Below are 14,397 nucleotides of genomic sequence, written 5' to 3' on the forward strand. Positions count from 1 at the left end.
CTTCACATGATAGTTTGATTTTAGTTTCAGAGGTTTGATCATTCCCACTCTGATTTGGTGAATCACTCAGTTTTTATAACGGCTGCGAGGAAATAAATTAGGGTGTCTGTTGATATATTATGCATTTTTGTCTGTCCTCAAAAGCATGCATGGTGAATTTGATAGATGTTCAGAATTGCGGTTTACTGTTGTTGGGCTATTAGGATCTCAATTTGAATCTAATCCTCCAATTTTTTTTTTTTTTAATTAGGTTTTTGGTGAGAGAGATTTTCCAAGAATGTCGTCTGTGTTCGAGTGTCCTCGCCCTTATGGGATTTCGGTTTCGGGCATCATGTTTAATGTAATTGGATTTCTGATTCCTCAATCAGTCGCGGTTTCAAGATTATGCATTTTTTTTTTTTTAAAACACGAACGTCATATATACCTTTTTCTTTTTATTTTTTATTTGGTTTTGAAGAAAGAAGGAGACCCATATCGCGTGAACCCTATAACAGGCAAGCCCTATTTCGTTGACCCATCTCTCTTACCGCCGGGTGAGCTGAGGAAGCTGCTGGGGTTGCCCCCTTCCGATGATGATGATTATGTTGATGATGTTGATTATACACTGCCGCCCATCATAGAACCTTTTACCATTCCTGACTTCCCCGTACCATCGGGCCCGCCATTGGAATCTCTAAGATATCCTATATACGAGAAGATTACACCTCGGGTAATTTTTTTTGGTTTTTTTTTGGGCTCTTGTTTGTAATCAGTAACCTCCGCAGATTTTGATTTTTGACTCTCTCAATCAATCAATCAATCAGCACTTACTTGGCAAAGTTGGACTTCATTGCTACAATCTTCAAAAGGTATCTCTCTCTTGTCTACTATATTATTGGTTTCTTTCTATATGTTGTAGTGCTTTTATGTGAACCTTTTGACCTTGTAGGGGACAAACTTCCAATATTTGTGTGGATCTGGGAGTATCCACAAGGATACTGGAATATTTACTTCCCTGTTACGCAATTCCAATAGCCAACTCGAATCAAGGGTTCTGTATAATGAGGTTGAGGAGAAACGTTGCTCGACTATGATTACAACGCTCTGCAGGCTTAAGCCTCCAGGTAAAAATTGTGTTATTTGGCTGGCTGCTCAAACCAACTTCTCTCCGTATATATATATATATATATATATATATATATATATTTTGGTTTGTTTTTTGTGTGTGTGTGTGTGTGTGCGTTTAATATTTTCCACTGTACCCTCTCAGAGGAGGAGGAGGAGGTGGAACGCGACCTATGTGCGGCCTTTGACAGACTTGCCGTGGATGATTTCTTCAAAGGTGACATTTCCGATTGGGTGCCTGACGGTGCCACTGATAATCTCCAATACTACGAGGTGAGAGAGAGCTCCCTCCCTTTTTTTTTAGTCTTAAAATAATCATGGTCGGTCACAAAGATCATGTGATATATTGTTGTTGATGTTGCAGATGAAAGAATCAGACGTGGAAGAACACAAGCAATGGCTTCATCTGTATGCGGAACTTGCATTCTTTACCACGTTAGACCGTTTCCTGGTGAGGCAAAAAAAAAAAAAAAGGACTTAAGACTCTATAAACAAACAAATTAAGATGGGCCAACTCGTGTAACTAGGTTAATGATCTCTCTTGGTGTTGTCTTTGCAGGACGAACTGAGGTGGGCACAACCATTTGAGCTGAGAAAGATCATTGTGCAAACCAGAGAATATGTGGAGCCGAAGAAGAAGGCCAAGGCCGAGAATGCAATCTTCTACATTTCCTTCAAAACCCGTGGCGGCGGTGAAAACTACAATGCTATCATAAGGAGAACAATGGATGGAACGCCAGATCATATGTCGCTTGAAGTCAAGTGTTTTAAGATGTGAAAAGTCCACCATTATGTATCAATCAAAGTATCATATCTTCCCATTATGTATTCTGAGGTCTTTCTTTGAAGAAAGTACCATGGATAGAGCGTTGAATAAGTTTGTGTGGTTTAAGTGTCTCTTTGTCTTTCAAGATATTATGTATCGTGGTCTTTGAATAACTTTTATGTGTGTTAGTCTTGTCTCTCAAGACATTATGGCATAGACATTATGGAATGTGGTGGTCTTTGAATAAGTTTATGTGAGTTACGTGTGTTTTTGTGTTCGTTCGTGTTTACTTGTGCTTAATAATAATCTTAATGTATAGCAAATGTAAGCATGTGGTGGTCTTTGACTAAGTTTATGTGAGTTTTGTGTTCGTGTTTACTTGAGCTTAATAATAATTACTGTTATATGGATGGGGAAGCAACAAGAGACTTTGGAAGAGGAAGATGTTCCTTATGGTAACACTGTCGCTGTGGTTGGATTAGATTAGTTCATAACCAAGCATGCGACTCTCTCACAAATGAAAAGGAAGTTGATGCTCACACCATTCGCCATTCGGGCAACCAATTTCTCTGTTTCCCCTGTCGTCCGTGTTGCTGTTCAGTGTAAAGTCGCATCTTCAAATCTTATGTCATTAACTGTGAAAGGGCTTAAACGACTGGCCAACTCATACCCTATGGTTTGTTTGCACAATGGAAGAACCTGGTGGACAACATATCATCGCGCGGGTGCTGGAGAACTACACCCAGTGCCGGCATAGATAGGGGGAGGGGTGCGACCGCCCCGGGTTCATAAATTAAGGAGACAAATAATGTAAGATTAAAAAGCACAAAAAAATAAATAATGCATGATAACTGGGTACAAAAAAAAATAATGCAACATAATTGAGCACAAAAAATAATGTAAGATAAAAGAGGCAAAAACAAAATTTGTAACACAAAAATAATTCATTAAAATATGTTTTAACGATTTATTTTTACGAATCAATAACAAAAAAGACTATTTATCTTCTATAATTATCTCAACTGACTCCAACAATGAAAATAAATTTTTATAATCTTATCAAGTGTTTATATATTTTTAAAATGAAATCCACATTTTTTTTAACATATAACAGAGGTTAAAAAAAAATTGGTCTTTCATTCAAAAAAAAAAATGCCCAAGGCCTAAAAACCTTGAGCCGCCACTGACTACACCTTGAGATATGTTTTTAAGGACTTGCAAGATGACTTCATGGGAGGTGCATAGATCATCATCATATCAGATCCAGTTGTGTCTTTCCGACGGTCGTGCGAAGGTCTTGCAGAACAGCAGAAGGGTGATGAGCAATTCTCCAAACAAGCATAACCTGTCTGTCTCCAAACAAGCATAACCTGTCTGTCTCCAAGATATTGGCTTAAGAGTTTGGATGGGACGATTGAGACTATTTACATGCACTAATTAGCCAGTTAATCGAACACAATTACTTTGAAATGTCTAAAATAAATCGGTTAATATAATTGTGAGTTTTAGCTCTCCCAAATAGATTAAGTCTTTTTAGTTAGGTTATGTATTTAGTTTGAAAATGTGTTTACGCTTTTTATTTTAAAATCCATAATATTTTGTTTGTTATTAATTCTTCTTATTTCATATTTCTTTATCTTGTATTTGTATTAATAGGGTATTATATAATGTATTAGATATTTGAAAGTAAAATAAAAAAAACAACATGAAAATTGAGAATTTGTAATAAATTTTTATATGAAAGGATATTTTTAATAAACTAACAAAATGCTAATGTGCCAATAAAAAATAGATGGTATGATACATGAGAGTCTATTTTATTTGTTATAAAAACACATACATAAAAATATTTTACTTATGTTTTGTTCATATTTTACATATGTTTTGCTTATTTTTTGTTAATATCTTATCAACATTTTGAAGAACTAAAAAATAACTAATTTGCTGCCATATATAGACAATCACATCTACAACTTATATTTATATAGAATTTAATGTAAACTATATTCAATGTATCAAACAATAAAATAATTTATATATATATATATAGATGATTTTATCATAGTCAAAAAAATAATCTATACATAAAAAATTAAAAATAAATGTTATCTATGTATTGCATGGGTAATTGCAGTTTCCTCACCTCCTAACTTTGTGAGGCAGTTTTCGTATGATTTTATATGGAGGAAGGAGGATTCAATTGTCAGTTAATAAACATATTTTAGTGGGTTACCTGACAACTGAATAAACATAAAATATCTATCTTGTCACTAAAATATTGTTTCCCTTGATGGCGCTCCAACAGATGGCGTGAAGGTTTCCCTTGATGCGGTGAACAAAGGTGTGTCCGTCTTCGCCGAAGCACCAAAGGAAAACTAACACGACTCATCTCACAGGGGAATACCTTACCATCACCGGGCTTGTCTACAAATGCTGCGAAATCTCTAGCTTCACCTTCAAAATGCGCGATAGCGTTCTTAGGCTTCTCGTCATCAAGGGGAAAATCACTCCAAAACGTCCTTCCTCTATCTGCACGTTTTATATATTATATTTTTATTTATTCAAGTCATTTATTATAATTTCTTTCTGATAATGTTTTGTTTCAATTTGTTTATGACCGCGTTCATTTCTTGGTGGCCCAAATTTAGGAGATGGTTAGTATTATGTTTTGTTTCACCAAATTAGAGAGGGTTATTTGTTCTATGATTTTAAAGGATTTGGAAATCCAAACAAAAATTAGTTTTCATTTATTTGTTATCGTCTTTTTTACGAGTTTTTTTCCTTCACAAACTTTTGAAAATTGTCTACTTAAAATGTTTGTCTTCTCTCATGCATTTGTTGTCAAAGATTTTCGTTGTGATGGTCCTCACAATTTTACCCATGGCTCTAATCCTTATGGTATTCACACCTTGTTCTTTCTCCGCAAGCTTAATTTATGTTATATAGTTCATTAATTACCCACTAAAATATCAATCTTGCCACACAATAATTGATTCTCTTCTACACAATAATTGATTCTCTTCTACACAATAACCCACTAAAATATCAATTTCGCCACTAAAATATCGTTTATTACCTGACAACTAAGACCTCCCCTCCTCGTTGCCTCTAAAATATTTGGCCTTGGCCCCCACGAAATGTTTGTTCCACCAATTTGGCAAGGTTATAGAGACCACAAAAATGGATGGATTTAAACTATTTTGAACAAAATGAGCTAGCCTAAGCCAATGAACGTCTGAAAACGTTGTCGTTTGAGTTTAGTTTGTTTTTCGTCTTCCAAATTCCAGTTCTCTCTCCCCTCCATCGGAGCACTGTTAATAGTATAAAATGGCTTTTTGAACTCAATATTTCGATTGGGCTTTTAACTTTGGAACTAATACACGAACTTAGCCCGTTTAATTAATTATTAATTCATCATTTATATTCGTGTCGGTCTAATAATTGCCTAAAAGTCTTTCATGGGCTTTTTTTTATTACTTTTATCTTAAGTCATTTTAATCGTTGACTTGATTAGTTAACCTTAACACCGTATTATTTGGATGTACCTTCAAGATCTAATCTGAAGACAAGAATCAACCAGCAAATCTGTGAAAAATCTCATCAGTGTTCTGTACTAAAAAACCTATGGTTCAGAGCTTATTATGCAATTCTTTTGTACAAGTGAAAACATAGAGACGATTCCACCAACAAACGCTAGAACAAACCTGTCCGAGATTTCTACAATTCAATCACTGTTCTGTACCAAAACACAGAGTTCATCATGAAATTCGAACATTTAACAAAACAAGAGCTAAAAAAGAAGAGAGAGAGAGGTTCAATCATATTCAAAAAGGACTTAACAGATCCGACCAGAGAGGCTCTGTTACAGACACATGAAATCTCTTTTTTTTTCTTTTATATTTCATCCATTTTTTTTTTTTTCGAGTATAACATGGGAAACATAAAAATTACACCGACAATGATGAAAGCATTAACAAACTCTAGAATCTGATTTTTTTTACCTTCTCTCCGATAATTCTACAAATTTCAATCTATGATGATTCCCGACAAAGGGGAGTCAAACAACAACAACAACATGAACACAAGTCAGTTCTGTCTATTAGCAATGTAATTAGCCAAAGCCAACAAAGGAGCAACCTTATCAGAATCAAACCCTAAAAGCTGATCACGAGCCTCTCTATTCAACTTCTCAGCAAACTCTCTGGATTTCTCCAATCCCATAATCTTAGGGTACGTCAACTTATCCGCAATCAAATCTTTCCCTGCAGTTTTCCCAAGTTCTTTCGACGACTTGGTCAAATCCAATATGTCATCAATCACCTGAAACAAAAGACCGATACACCTCGCAAACTTCCTCAGCCTCTCGATCTCATCGTCACTTCCTCCACCTACGATAGCTCCCAAAACCGCAGAGGCTTCAAGCAACGCCGCCGTTTTATGCAAATGGATAAACTCCAAATGCTCTAAACCGACGTCGTTTAGATCTAACCCTTCGCTACTAATGTCCACGACTTGACCCGCCACCAACCCTTCCGTTCCGATAGCTTTGGCCAATTCCCCAACGGCTCTGACCACTCTCACGGGAGAAACTTCGGAACTCGTAGCCGACGCTAAATGCTCGAAAGCGAACGAGAGAAGCGCGTCTCCGGCTAACACAGCGACGTCCTCTCCGTACACTTTGTGGTTGGTGGGCTTACCACGGCGGAGATCGTCGTTATCCATACAAGGGAGATCGTCGTGGATCAACGACATGGTGTGGATCATCTCGACGGCGCAAGCGGCAGGCATAGCGACGGATTCATCGCCGCCGACGAGCTCACAAGCGGCGATGCAGAGGACAGGTCTGACTCTTTTGCCACCGGCGAGGAGAGAGTAACGCATGGCTTCGTGGATCTTGAGTGGCTCACGGAGAGGAACAGATGAATCCAAAGCTTTGTTGACAGATTCGGCTTTGGTGATGATGTAAGACATGAAATCGAAGGAAGAAGATGACGGTGATGATGACGAGGATGAGCTTCGGTTGTCTTCTTTCGTAACGACGGATGAGGCAACGATTGATGAAACGGTGCGTTTTGAACGGAGTGAGATGGGTTTAGTAAGAGTCATGAGAGAAGATCTGGATCTGGGTTTGGTGACGATTGAGGAGGAAGAAGAGAGATGATTGTGGTGAACAACAACCCATGAACCTAGAGTCACTGAAGCCATGGCGATTTCTGAAATCTATGATTTGAGATTGTTTTTTTCTTTATAAATATATATTAATTTTTTTTTTGTTTGGTGGAGTCAAAATCAAATCAATAGAGAATTGGATTGGCCATTAGTGAGAAGCTAGCTACAAGTAAACAGATAGGGTTGTGTGTGACGGAATGGGCTTTTCTTAGTGGTGGTGGAGATGACGATGTTTTCACTTTTTTCTAGTTTTTTTTTTCAAGTCCACAAAAAAACATTTTTATAATAATAATTAGAAAATTTTCTGGCTTAGATTGTTAATAATTACTTGTGTAGAAATAAAATGCATTGTTGTTGAAAGGAAAAAAAAAATTGATGACCTGTTGTCAGTTTTTGTAGATTTTTTCTATTTCTTTGCCAATATTTGGTAAAATCTCAAAATCATTAATTCATAATTTCATATTGGATTGAGATGATCACATACCTAACAATTACAGTGATTATTAACTATATACTGATTTTTTTTTCTAATCATTTCAAACATTTTTATCTTTATTTATTTTTTTACTTAGTGGATTATCTATCACTAAATCGATTCAAAAAAAAAAAAAAAGTTAATGTATCAACATTAAATATCCTATTTTAGAAAAAACGTTTAAAACATAGGATCTTTATTAGAGACCTAATAAAAGTCCACAAAGAAGAAACAAAACATCTCCCACCTAAACAGGTTCATCTTTAATTCTTTGTTGGTTTTACACGAAAATAGTAAAAATGGTATGAAAAATGCATACGGGTCAAAAAAAAAGACAAAGTCCCTAATGGAGGGTTCTGACGTTTGATATCTGACACATCTCTGCTTGTTCGGCTTAACGTATTTAATTAAAGAGCACGCAAACTACCAAAAAATTTATTGTATTGATTACGGACGGGCCTCATGGGCTTTTAATGGGCCGAGATGAGAACACAGCAAACAATGACGACGAGTCTCTCTCTCTGATTCAGCGTCGAGAAAAAGCTACGATTTGTGTTTCTCATTTACAGCATTTTCTCTTTGTGTTTTCTTCGTCGTTTAGCTTCCGGAGACGACAATCCGGTGCCTGGGAGAAAAACTCTTTGATTCGTTTTGTAGTTTGTTTCGACCTTTTTCGTGTTTCATCTACCGGAATTAGCAACTTTGTAAGCTTCTTTCTTCTTCTTCTTCTTCTTCTTCTTCTTCTTCTTCTTCTTCTTCTTCTTCTTCTTCTTCTTCTTCTTCTTCTTCCTCCATTTTTCTTATTTTGTTCCCTTTTGTTTGATTGATTGTCTTTGGTGTTTAGCTTTTGATTCTTCGACCTAGTCTTTGTTTTTTGTTTTCTTTTAGCTTTCCGATTCTGATTCTGATTGAAACTCTCCGATCTTGGAACCTGTTAGTAGATTAACTAGCTTTTTCTTGAAAACGCGTCTTTTTTTTTTTCATTTCTGAGATTTTTGTGAGAGAGAGCTTTGTTTTAGGGATCTTCGGATTTGGGCTTCAATTATTGCGATGTGTAGTTTGAGATTGTGATTGCTCTGCTTTATAGTTGCAGTTGTGTTCACTATATCACAAGGAGAGATTTTTATAACATCTTTGTTAATTTCTTTTTTACAAGTGATGAATTTAGAATCCTAAATTTCAAATCTTTAATCTGACTTGACCATAGAATCAATCATTCATTCTTTGATTTTGTCACAGCTCTGTGAGTTTCGTAAGAGAGGTCAGAAGCAATGATTGGGTTATTCAAGGTAAAGGAAAAGCAAAGAGAACAAGCTCAAAATGCTACTAGAGGTGGTGCTTCTGTCAAGAAGCAATCTGCTGGCGAACTTCGTCTTCACAAAGGTGTTTATATTGATCTTTCCTTTTGTTTCACTACTGTTTTCTTGCATTTAGTCTATTCTTCTTCAAGTTTCAATCTTTTGGGTGCAGATATATCGGAGTTGAACCTTCCGAGCTCTTGTACGATATCTTTTCCTAATGGCAAAGATGATTTGATGAACTTTGAAGTGTCCATTAAACCTGATGATGGTTACTACCAGTTAAGTTTACCTTTTTTTTTACATCTCATGATCACACTTTAAAAACTTGGTCGCTAACTCATTCGTTTCGTTCTTTCTCTTGCCTATTAAAACAGAAATGGTACGTTTGTGTTCACATTCCAAGTCTCTCCTGTGTATCCGCATGAAGCTCCTAAAGTCAAATGCAAAACCAAGGTATGCTCCTTCTTTTTACATTCCTTATAGTTTCCATCTTCTATTCCTGAATTGCTTGTGTTTTCTTGTTAAGGTTTATCATCCAAATATCGATTTGGAAGGAAACGTTTGCCTCAACATCTTGCGTGAAGACTGGAAACCGGTTCTTAACATAAACACTGTTATCTATGGACTCTTCCATCTTTTCACGGTATATTATTATTAGCCAAACAGTTAGATCAAAGTAGGTTTTGTGTTGCTATACTGGTTTCTGAACTCAGTGCTTGTTTTCACACAGGAGCCCAATTCCGAAGATCCTTTGAACCATGATGCAGCTGCAGTTTTAAGGGATAACCCGAAGCTGTTTGAGACCAATGTTCGGAGGGCCATGACCGGTGGATATGTCGGTCAAACCTTTTTCCCTCGCTGTATCTAACAAGCTTTTGGTTCGTCTTCTCAAGCAAAAAAAAATAAGAACCAAACTCTCTATCCGCCATTGTATTGCTTCTTCTCAAGGACTACTCGTTTGTTTGTTTGATCTTGTAAAATTACATTCCATGTAAAAGAAACCCTTTCCTTGGATCAAAATCTTGTTCGTGAGAATTTGATAAAGGAGACTGAAAGGAACTGGAAAGTCAAAAATCTGGGTTGTATAACATGTTTGATCTTTGTCATTTCTTGGTTTGATTTCATGCAAGAAGTGTCTGATTTTTGTGGTTTTACCTCTGGTTTACAAAATGCTATCAAAATCGTTTGTGGTATTAAAAGAATCACAACACGAGCTCATGTCTCTCAGATCATTTCAGTTTCTTTAGAGTTTGCGGTTTTCGCGTTTTCCCTATCTTTTTGAAAAACAAAATGCAACGGAGTGTAACAGAGACAACATAGTCCAAATGGAACAGCCATCATCGACAAAAGCCCCTTTGAAAGCGCATCAGCCTCACGAACAGAGGAACCTTTCAAAGGATCAATACCTCTTGCGTCGTACCCAAACATCTTCTCAGACAAAATCCCAACCAAAGGGGCAGCAAAAGATGAGAATGACCCTTCGAAAGCACGGTCAAATGCGTAGATCATTGTACGGTACTTAGGAGGAACAACTTCAGCAAACATGGGTGCGTTAACTGCTGATCCGCACCAAGTTATGGTAAGACCCATCAAGAAGAGAGTTACTGAGAAGATTGAGTAGCTGCGTGTGGTTTGTGGGATTACTTTCAGAAGAATAATTGAGAATGGAATTCCCATGAATGCACTGAACTGTGCACACATCACTCTTCCAGAATTTGGATATATCCGTGCCATTTTATCCGCCACTATCCCTCCCATTAACGTTCCTATCGCTCCTCCCGTTGCAAATACCCCGAGCAAAGCCGCGGTCTGGTTATGATCGAAACCTAAAAAAACATTCAAGATCTCAGTTCTTGATCACTGATGGATGTTCAAGATTTTTGTAGGAATTGCCATTTATACCAATAAGCTCAAACCACATTGTCAGAAAAACCATTGCGGTCCATGGAAACGAACCAACAATTCCTTGGATGACGATTATCTGAAATGTACGTACTTTAACGACTGATTTTGCAGCTGCCCATGAATCATTCCAAACCGAGGTTGTTGAATTTGTCTTACGAACCATTAGTTCCTCTCTACAATAATTACAAGCAAAAAATAGAAACTCACTCATCAGCCTTTAGTCCTTTTGTCTGACAAATTAGATGACAATGTTGAGATCACATTACCGATCAGCATTCTTTCTCGGGTCAACAACGAAGAGAAAGACAAGTAACCCGATCAGGGCGCTAAGCGTAGCCATCATGATGAAAGCGCAACGCCATCCAGGTATGCCCCAAAACTGAGAACCAGCCATAACAGTTGCTACAACACCTCCTCCTATACCACCAATTGTACCAATGAGGTTCAACAAACCAAAACCAGCTCCTCTGGCACCATCCTTATAACTATCTGCGATGAAAGATTGAAGGGCTGGTATAACAATTGCCAATCCAAACCCATTCACTGCTCTCCACATCGCAACCTAAATAATCACAAGAAGATCAATTCAAAAACCTTCTAAACAACTTGAAAATATCATATAGAATAAACAGATGAAAAATACCTGAACGAAGTAGTTGCTGGCTCCAACTGCAGCAGTTGATAAAGCCCAACAGAAAGTACCTATTGCAAGAACAATGGGACGATCATAGGTAATGACAAGAACTCCAGCTAATGGCGAAGCAAGTCCTTGAACAAAGTTTCTTATGAATGTTAAGTAGCCTAAATCTGATGGTCCTGCGTTAAATGCTTCACTCACTTCTTTATAAACCGATGGCAACAGATTCTCGTCTGCTCGTTCCATGATCGCAGCTAAGTTTATGAGAATCAGTGATATCGAAACACCCAAAAACGTTCCTGTTCTGTTCAAGAAACAGAGACATAATAAAGATTCAGTACCATAGAGACAATGAAACAGTACAGTTAAAAACATCTTCTCGTGATTACAAAACACAAACACAACACCATCAAGAAAAAGAAATCAAACGAAACCGATTAAAACAGATCTACGAGACTATCTAAAAAAACCCCTAAATTCTAAATCGAATAGAAGATAAAACCGAAAAAGCAAAAAGTCAAAAGGGAACTTACTTTATCTTCATGTTGTTAGTACGGTGATGGCGAGGGAGAAGACACCGGAGAGAATTAAAAGCGACGGAGAAGAAACTGGAATGAGGTCGAGCACGACCCATCAAAACTTTCCCGATTAACCGGAGCCGGAGTTTGGTTAGTTGGTTTCTTTAATATCGGATCTAAAATAAGCAATCGTACGTACGAGAAAGAATACGATTGAAGAACCGCCGGATATTATTTTATTAATGACAGTTTTGTTTTTAGATAATGTTTTCATTCTTGACGTCATGTTATTTGGATAAGTCAAGTGGCCAATTAGTTTTAAACTTTTAATTAAGGAATCTACATTAAATTGTAATGATGTAGTAAAAAGATCATTGGGCACGAATCGTTAGCTTTTTGGGTGGATCGTTACAGTTACAGGGTAAATAAAGCGCTATGGTTACGTTACTCTTTTATTAAAACGGTTCACACATAAGTGCTATACGGATTGTTTCACCTGATTTCAATTTTTCTATAACCGGATCTCCACAGTACGTGTTTATGTCGTCACCAGTGACGTCAATCGGAACGTTATGTAAAAAGTGAAAATTTTGAACGTTACGGAACAGTAACTTTGTTGTTTTTTAAAAAAAAAATTCTTAATCACCCAAACGGTAACTTATCTGCACGTATATATTTTGAATAATTGCCGAACGGTAATCTCTATTTTTTTTTAATTATTTGATTCTTTCACTCAAAACGGTAACTTATTTGACCGTTAGATAGAAATCTCTATATATACACCTCTCCTATCCCTTCTTTCAGACATAACAAAAAAATCTTCTTACTTACTCCTCTATTCAAATGTTCCAACATTCAGACATAACAAAAAAATCTTCTTACTTACTCCTCTATTCAAATGTTCCAACAACACTCTCTGTTTTCTTCTTGTGATGATCTGTTCTGCTTTACTACTCTCAAGCTTATCCCTGATTTTCTCATTCACCGAGCCATATATAAGAGACATCTCACCCTGTAAGGTAACGTTTTTGGTCTGATTCTTTGTTTTCTTTGCTTAAACTACAATGTTCTCATAATTTTCCATTTATTTTTTTACGGAGTTTGAAAAAAGGAAAATTTGAGATATATATTTAGGACATAACAAAATACTCATTAGAACTCATAGTGTTGTCGTGCTTCAGTAATTTGCATGTGTTGGGGGAATGATAACAAAGAAGTTATAAATTGAATTCTAAAACTCTGTTTTGTTTGCTTTTTTAGTTAATCTCTCGTGGGTCGTTTCTTTTGTTAGAGACTCTTAAAATTTTTATGTGAAAAAAAATATAATTTTTCGACTTCATGTAAACACAATAATGGAGTTGTACAAGTCTGAAATCTATTTCCTTTTATTTTCGCACAAGTGTATTTCTGGATTAATAAACACAATAATGAACATGTAAGTTACTGAAATTTTTAAAGGGTAATTAATTATTCGGCTGATTTTGCAGTTTATGAATTCTTTTTTTAAAGGGCGTTATACAGTCTGAAATCTATTTACTTTTATTTTGGCATAAGTGTATTTCTGGATTAATAAACACAATGCATGTAAGTTACCGAATTTCTTAAAGGGTAATTAATTATTCGGCTGATTTTGCAGTTTACGAAGAAGAACACGCTAACTCGAATGGAGTGTGTAAAATGGGAAGGTGATCCACTCACTCACATTCAAATTGTTTGAAGGTCCAGGCGGTGTAATGACAGAGTCTTTGGGAATGCCATACTTTGATTGAGAGTATGATGTGTGACGATTGCTTGCAAGAGATGTGAAGTGTGTGTGACGTATGTATTTGTAAAATATGTGTATATGTACTTTGTTGTATAGATGAATGTGTTGGATGTGGAGGTATAGATGAATGATAGGGTGTGCATGTGGATGTTGACGGTATAGATGAATGTTTAGGGTGTGGGTGAGTGTGTATAGATGAGATAAATGTATATAGGGTGTATTATATATAGATGAGATATTATTATGATGTGCATGTGGATGCCATAGATGAATGTTTAGGGTATAGGTGTGTATAGATGAGATAAATGTATATAGGGGTATGTCGTGATTCGTGATAATATATAGGGTGTGAAAATGCGGATGGTATAGATGAATGTGTAGGGTGAGCCGGTGAGCCGGTGGGTGTATATTGTAAGATGAAATGATATCGCGCATCAAACGAAAATTATCCACACAAGAGAAATATAATTAGTTGTTAGCTTGATTTTTAACAAAATTTGTAACAATAAATAATAAAAATACAAAAAAAGAGTAATATAAAATTAAATGGTGGAAAACAAGTTTGATGAGAGAAATTATTATGTTAAAGAACCATAATAATCACTAATCAGAACCAATCCAAACTTTGAAAACAAACTTTAAAGTTGCTCGAAACTTTTGTACTACGATTAATATATAAACAGTAAAAACCATTTAGACTTTTGAAGTAAATCCAAGCTTTAGAAACTGTGTACCCCCCCCCCCCCCCCCCCCCCCC

The 14,397-nt window shown here is 36.3% G+C and overlaps 4 protein-coding genes and 1 long non-coding RNA gene across 5 annotated transcripts; 3 read left to right on the plus strand and 2 right to left on the minus strand.

The window, feature by feature from the left end:
• LOC104716453 (UPF0725 protein At4g29550-like) lies at positions 255-2,145 on the plus strand. Its single transcript, XM_019230832.1, has 7 exons — positions 255-340; positions 458-709; positions 804-848; positions 929-1,103; positions 1,250-1,377; positions 1,469-1,555; positions 1,664-2,145. The coding sequence occupies exons 1-7, from the start codon at positions 278-280 to the stop codon at positions 1,880-1,882; spliced, it is 969 nt and encodes a 322-aa protein (XP_019086377.1). The 5' UTR covers positions 255-277; the 3' UTR covers positions 1,883-2,145.
• Positions 5,692-6,970, minus strand: LOC104716454 (heterodimeric geranylgeranyl pyrophosphate synthase large subunit 1, chloroplastic; the record flags this gene model as incomplete). Its single annotated transcript, XM_010433832.2, is given in 1 exon segment — positions 5,692-6,970. A coding segment is annotated over 1 exon segment (1,014 nt), but the record flags the coding sequence as incomplete, so codon positions are not given.
• On the plus strand, positions 8,075-9,905 carry LOC104716455 (NEDD8-conjugating enzyme Ubc12). The gene is made up of 6 exons (XM_010433833.2): positions 8,075-8,218; positions 8,754-8,897; positions 8,985-9,093; positions 9,190-9,268; positions 9,342-9,458; positions 9,546-9,905. Exons 2-6 carry the CDS (start codon positions 8,786-8,788, stop codon positions 9,681-9,683), a joined length of 555 nt encoding a protein of 184 aa, XP_010432135.1. The 5' UTR covers positions 8,075-8,218; positions 8,754-8,785; the 3' UTR covers positions 9,684-9,905.
• LOC104716456 lies at positions 9,986-12,096 on the minus strand. Its single transcript, XM_010433834.2, has 5 exons — positions 11,891-12,096; positions 11,364-11,661; positions 10,987-11,282; positions 10,718-10,893; positions 9,986-10,641 (listed from the first exon to the last, which is right to left on the minus strand). The coding sequence occupies exons 1-5, from the start codon at positions 11,989-11,991 to the stop codon at positions 10,040-10,042; spliced, it is 1,473 nt and encodes a 490-aa protein (XP_010432136.1). The 5' UTR covers positions 11,992-12,096; the 3' UTR covers positions 9,986-10,039.
• Positions 12,683-14,085, plus strand: LOC104716457. Its single transcript, XR_756053.2, has 2 exons — positions 12,683-12,894; positions 13,512-14,085. It is a non-coding gene; the product is annotated as an uncharacterized LOC104716457 (long non-coding RNA).

The sequence above is a fragment of the Camelina sativa genome, chromosome 10, assembly GCF_000633955.1.
Source record: "Camelina sativa cultivar DH55 chromosome 10, Cs, whole genome shotgun sequence".
Taxonomy (NCBI): domain Eukaryota; kingdom Viridiplantae; phylum Streptophyta; class Magnoliopsida; order Brassicales; family Brassicaceae; genus Camelina; species Camelina sativa.

What these genes read in the sequence shown, in the direction of transcription:
- LOC104716453 (XM_019230832.1), top strand. Translation starts at nt 278, where the DNA reads ATGTCGTCTGTGTTCGAGTGTCCTCGCCCTTATGGGATTTCGGTTTCG. An exon ending in TTTCGGGCATCATGTTTAAT is followed by an intron (nt 341 to 457) that starts GTAATTGGATTT and finishes TTGGTTTTGAAG; the next exon opens with AAAGAAGGAGACCCATATCG. An exon ending in CCACGTTAGACCGTTTCCTG is followed by an intron (nt 1,556 to 1,663) that starts GTGAGGCAAAAA and finishes TTGTCTTTGCAG; the next exon opens with GACGAACTGAGGTGGGCACA.
- LOC104716455 (XM_010433833.2), top strand. Translation starts at nt 8,786, where the DNA reads ATGATTGGGTTATTCAAGGTAAAGGAAAAGCAAAGAGAACAAGCTCAA. An exon ending in CGAACTTCGTCTTCACAAAG is followed by an intron (nt 8,898 to 8,984) that starts GTGTTTATATTG and finishes TTTTGGGTGCAG; the next exon opens with ATATATCGGAGTTGAACCTT. An exon ending in AAGTCAAATGCAAAACCAAG is followed by an intron (nt 9,269 to 9,341) that starts GTATGCTCCTTC and finishes TTTCTTGTTAAG; the next exon opens with GTTTATCATCCAAATATCGA.
- LOC104716456 (XM_010433834.2), bottom strand. Translation starts at nt 11,991, where the DNA reads ATGGGTCGTGCTCGACCTCATTCCAGTTTCTTCTCCGTCGCTTTTAAT. An exon ending in ACTAACAACATGAAGATAAA is followed by an intron (nt 11,662 to 11,890) that starts GTAAGTTCCCTT and finishes TTTCTTGAACAG; the next exon opens with AACAGGAACGTTTTTGGGTG. An exon ending in CCGAGAAAGAATGCTGATCG is followed by an intron (nt 10,894 to 10,986) that starts GTAATGTGATCT and finishes TAATTATTGTAG; the next exon opens with AGAGGAACTAATGGTTCGTA.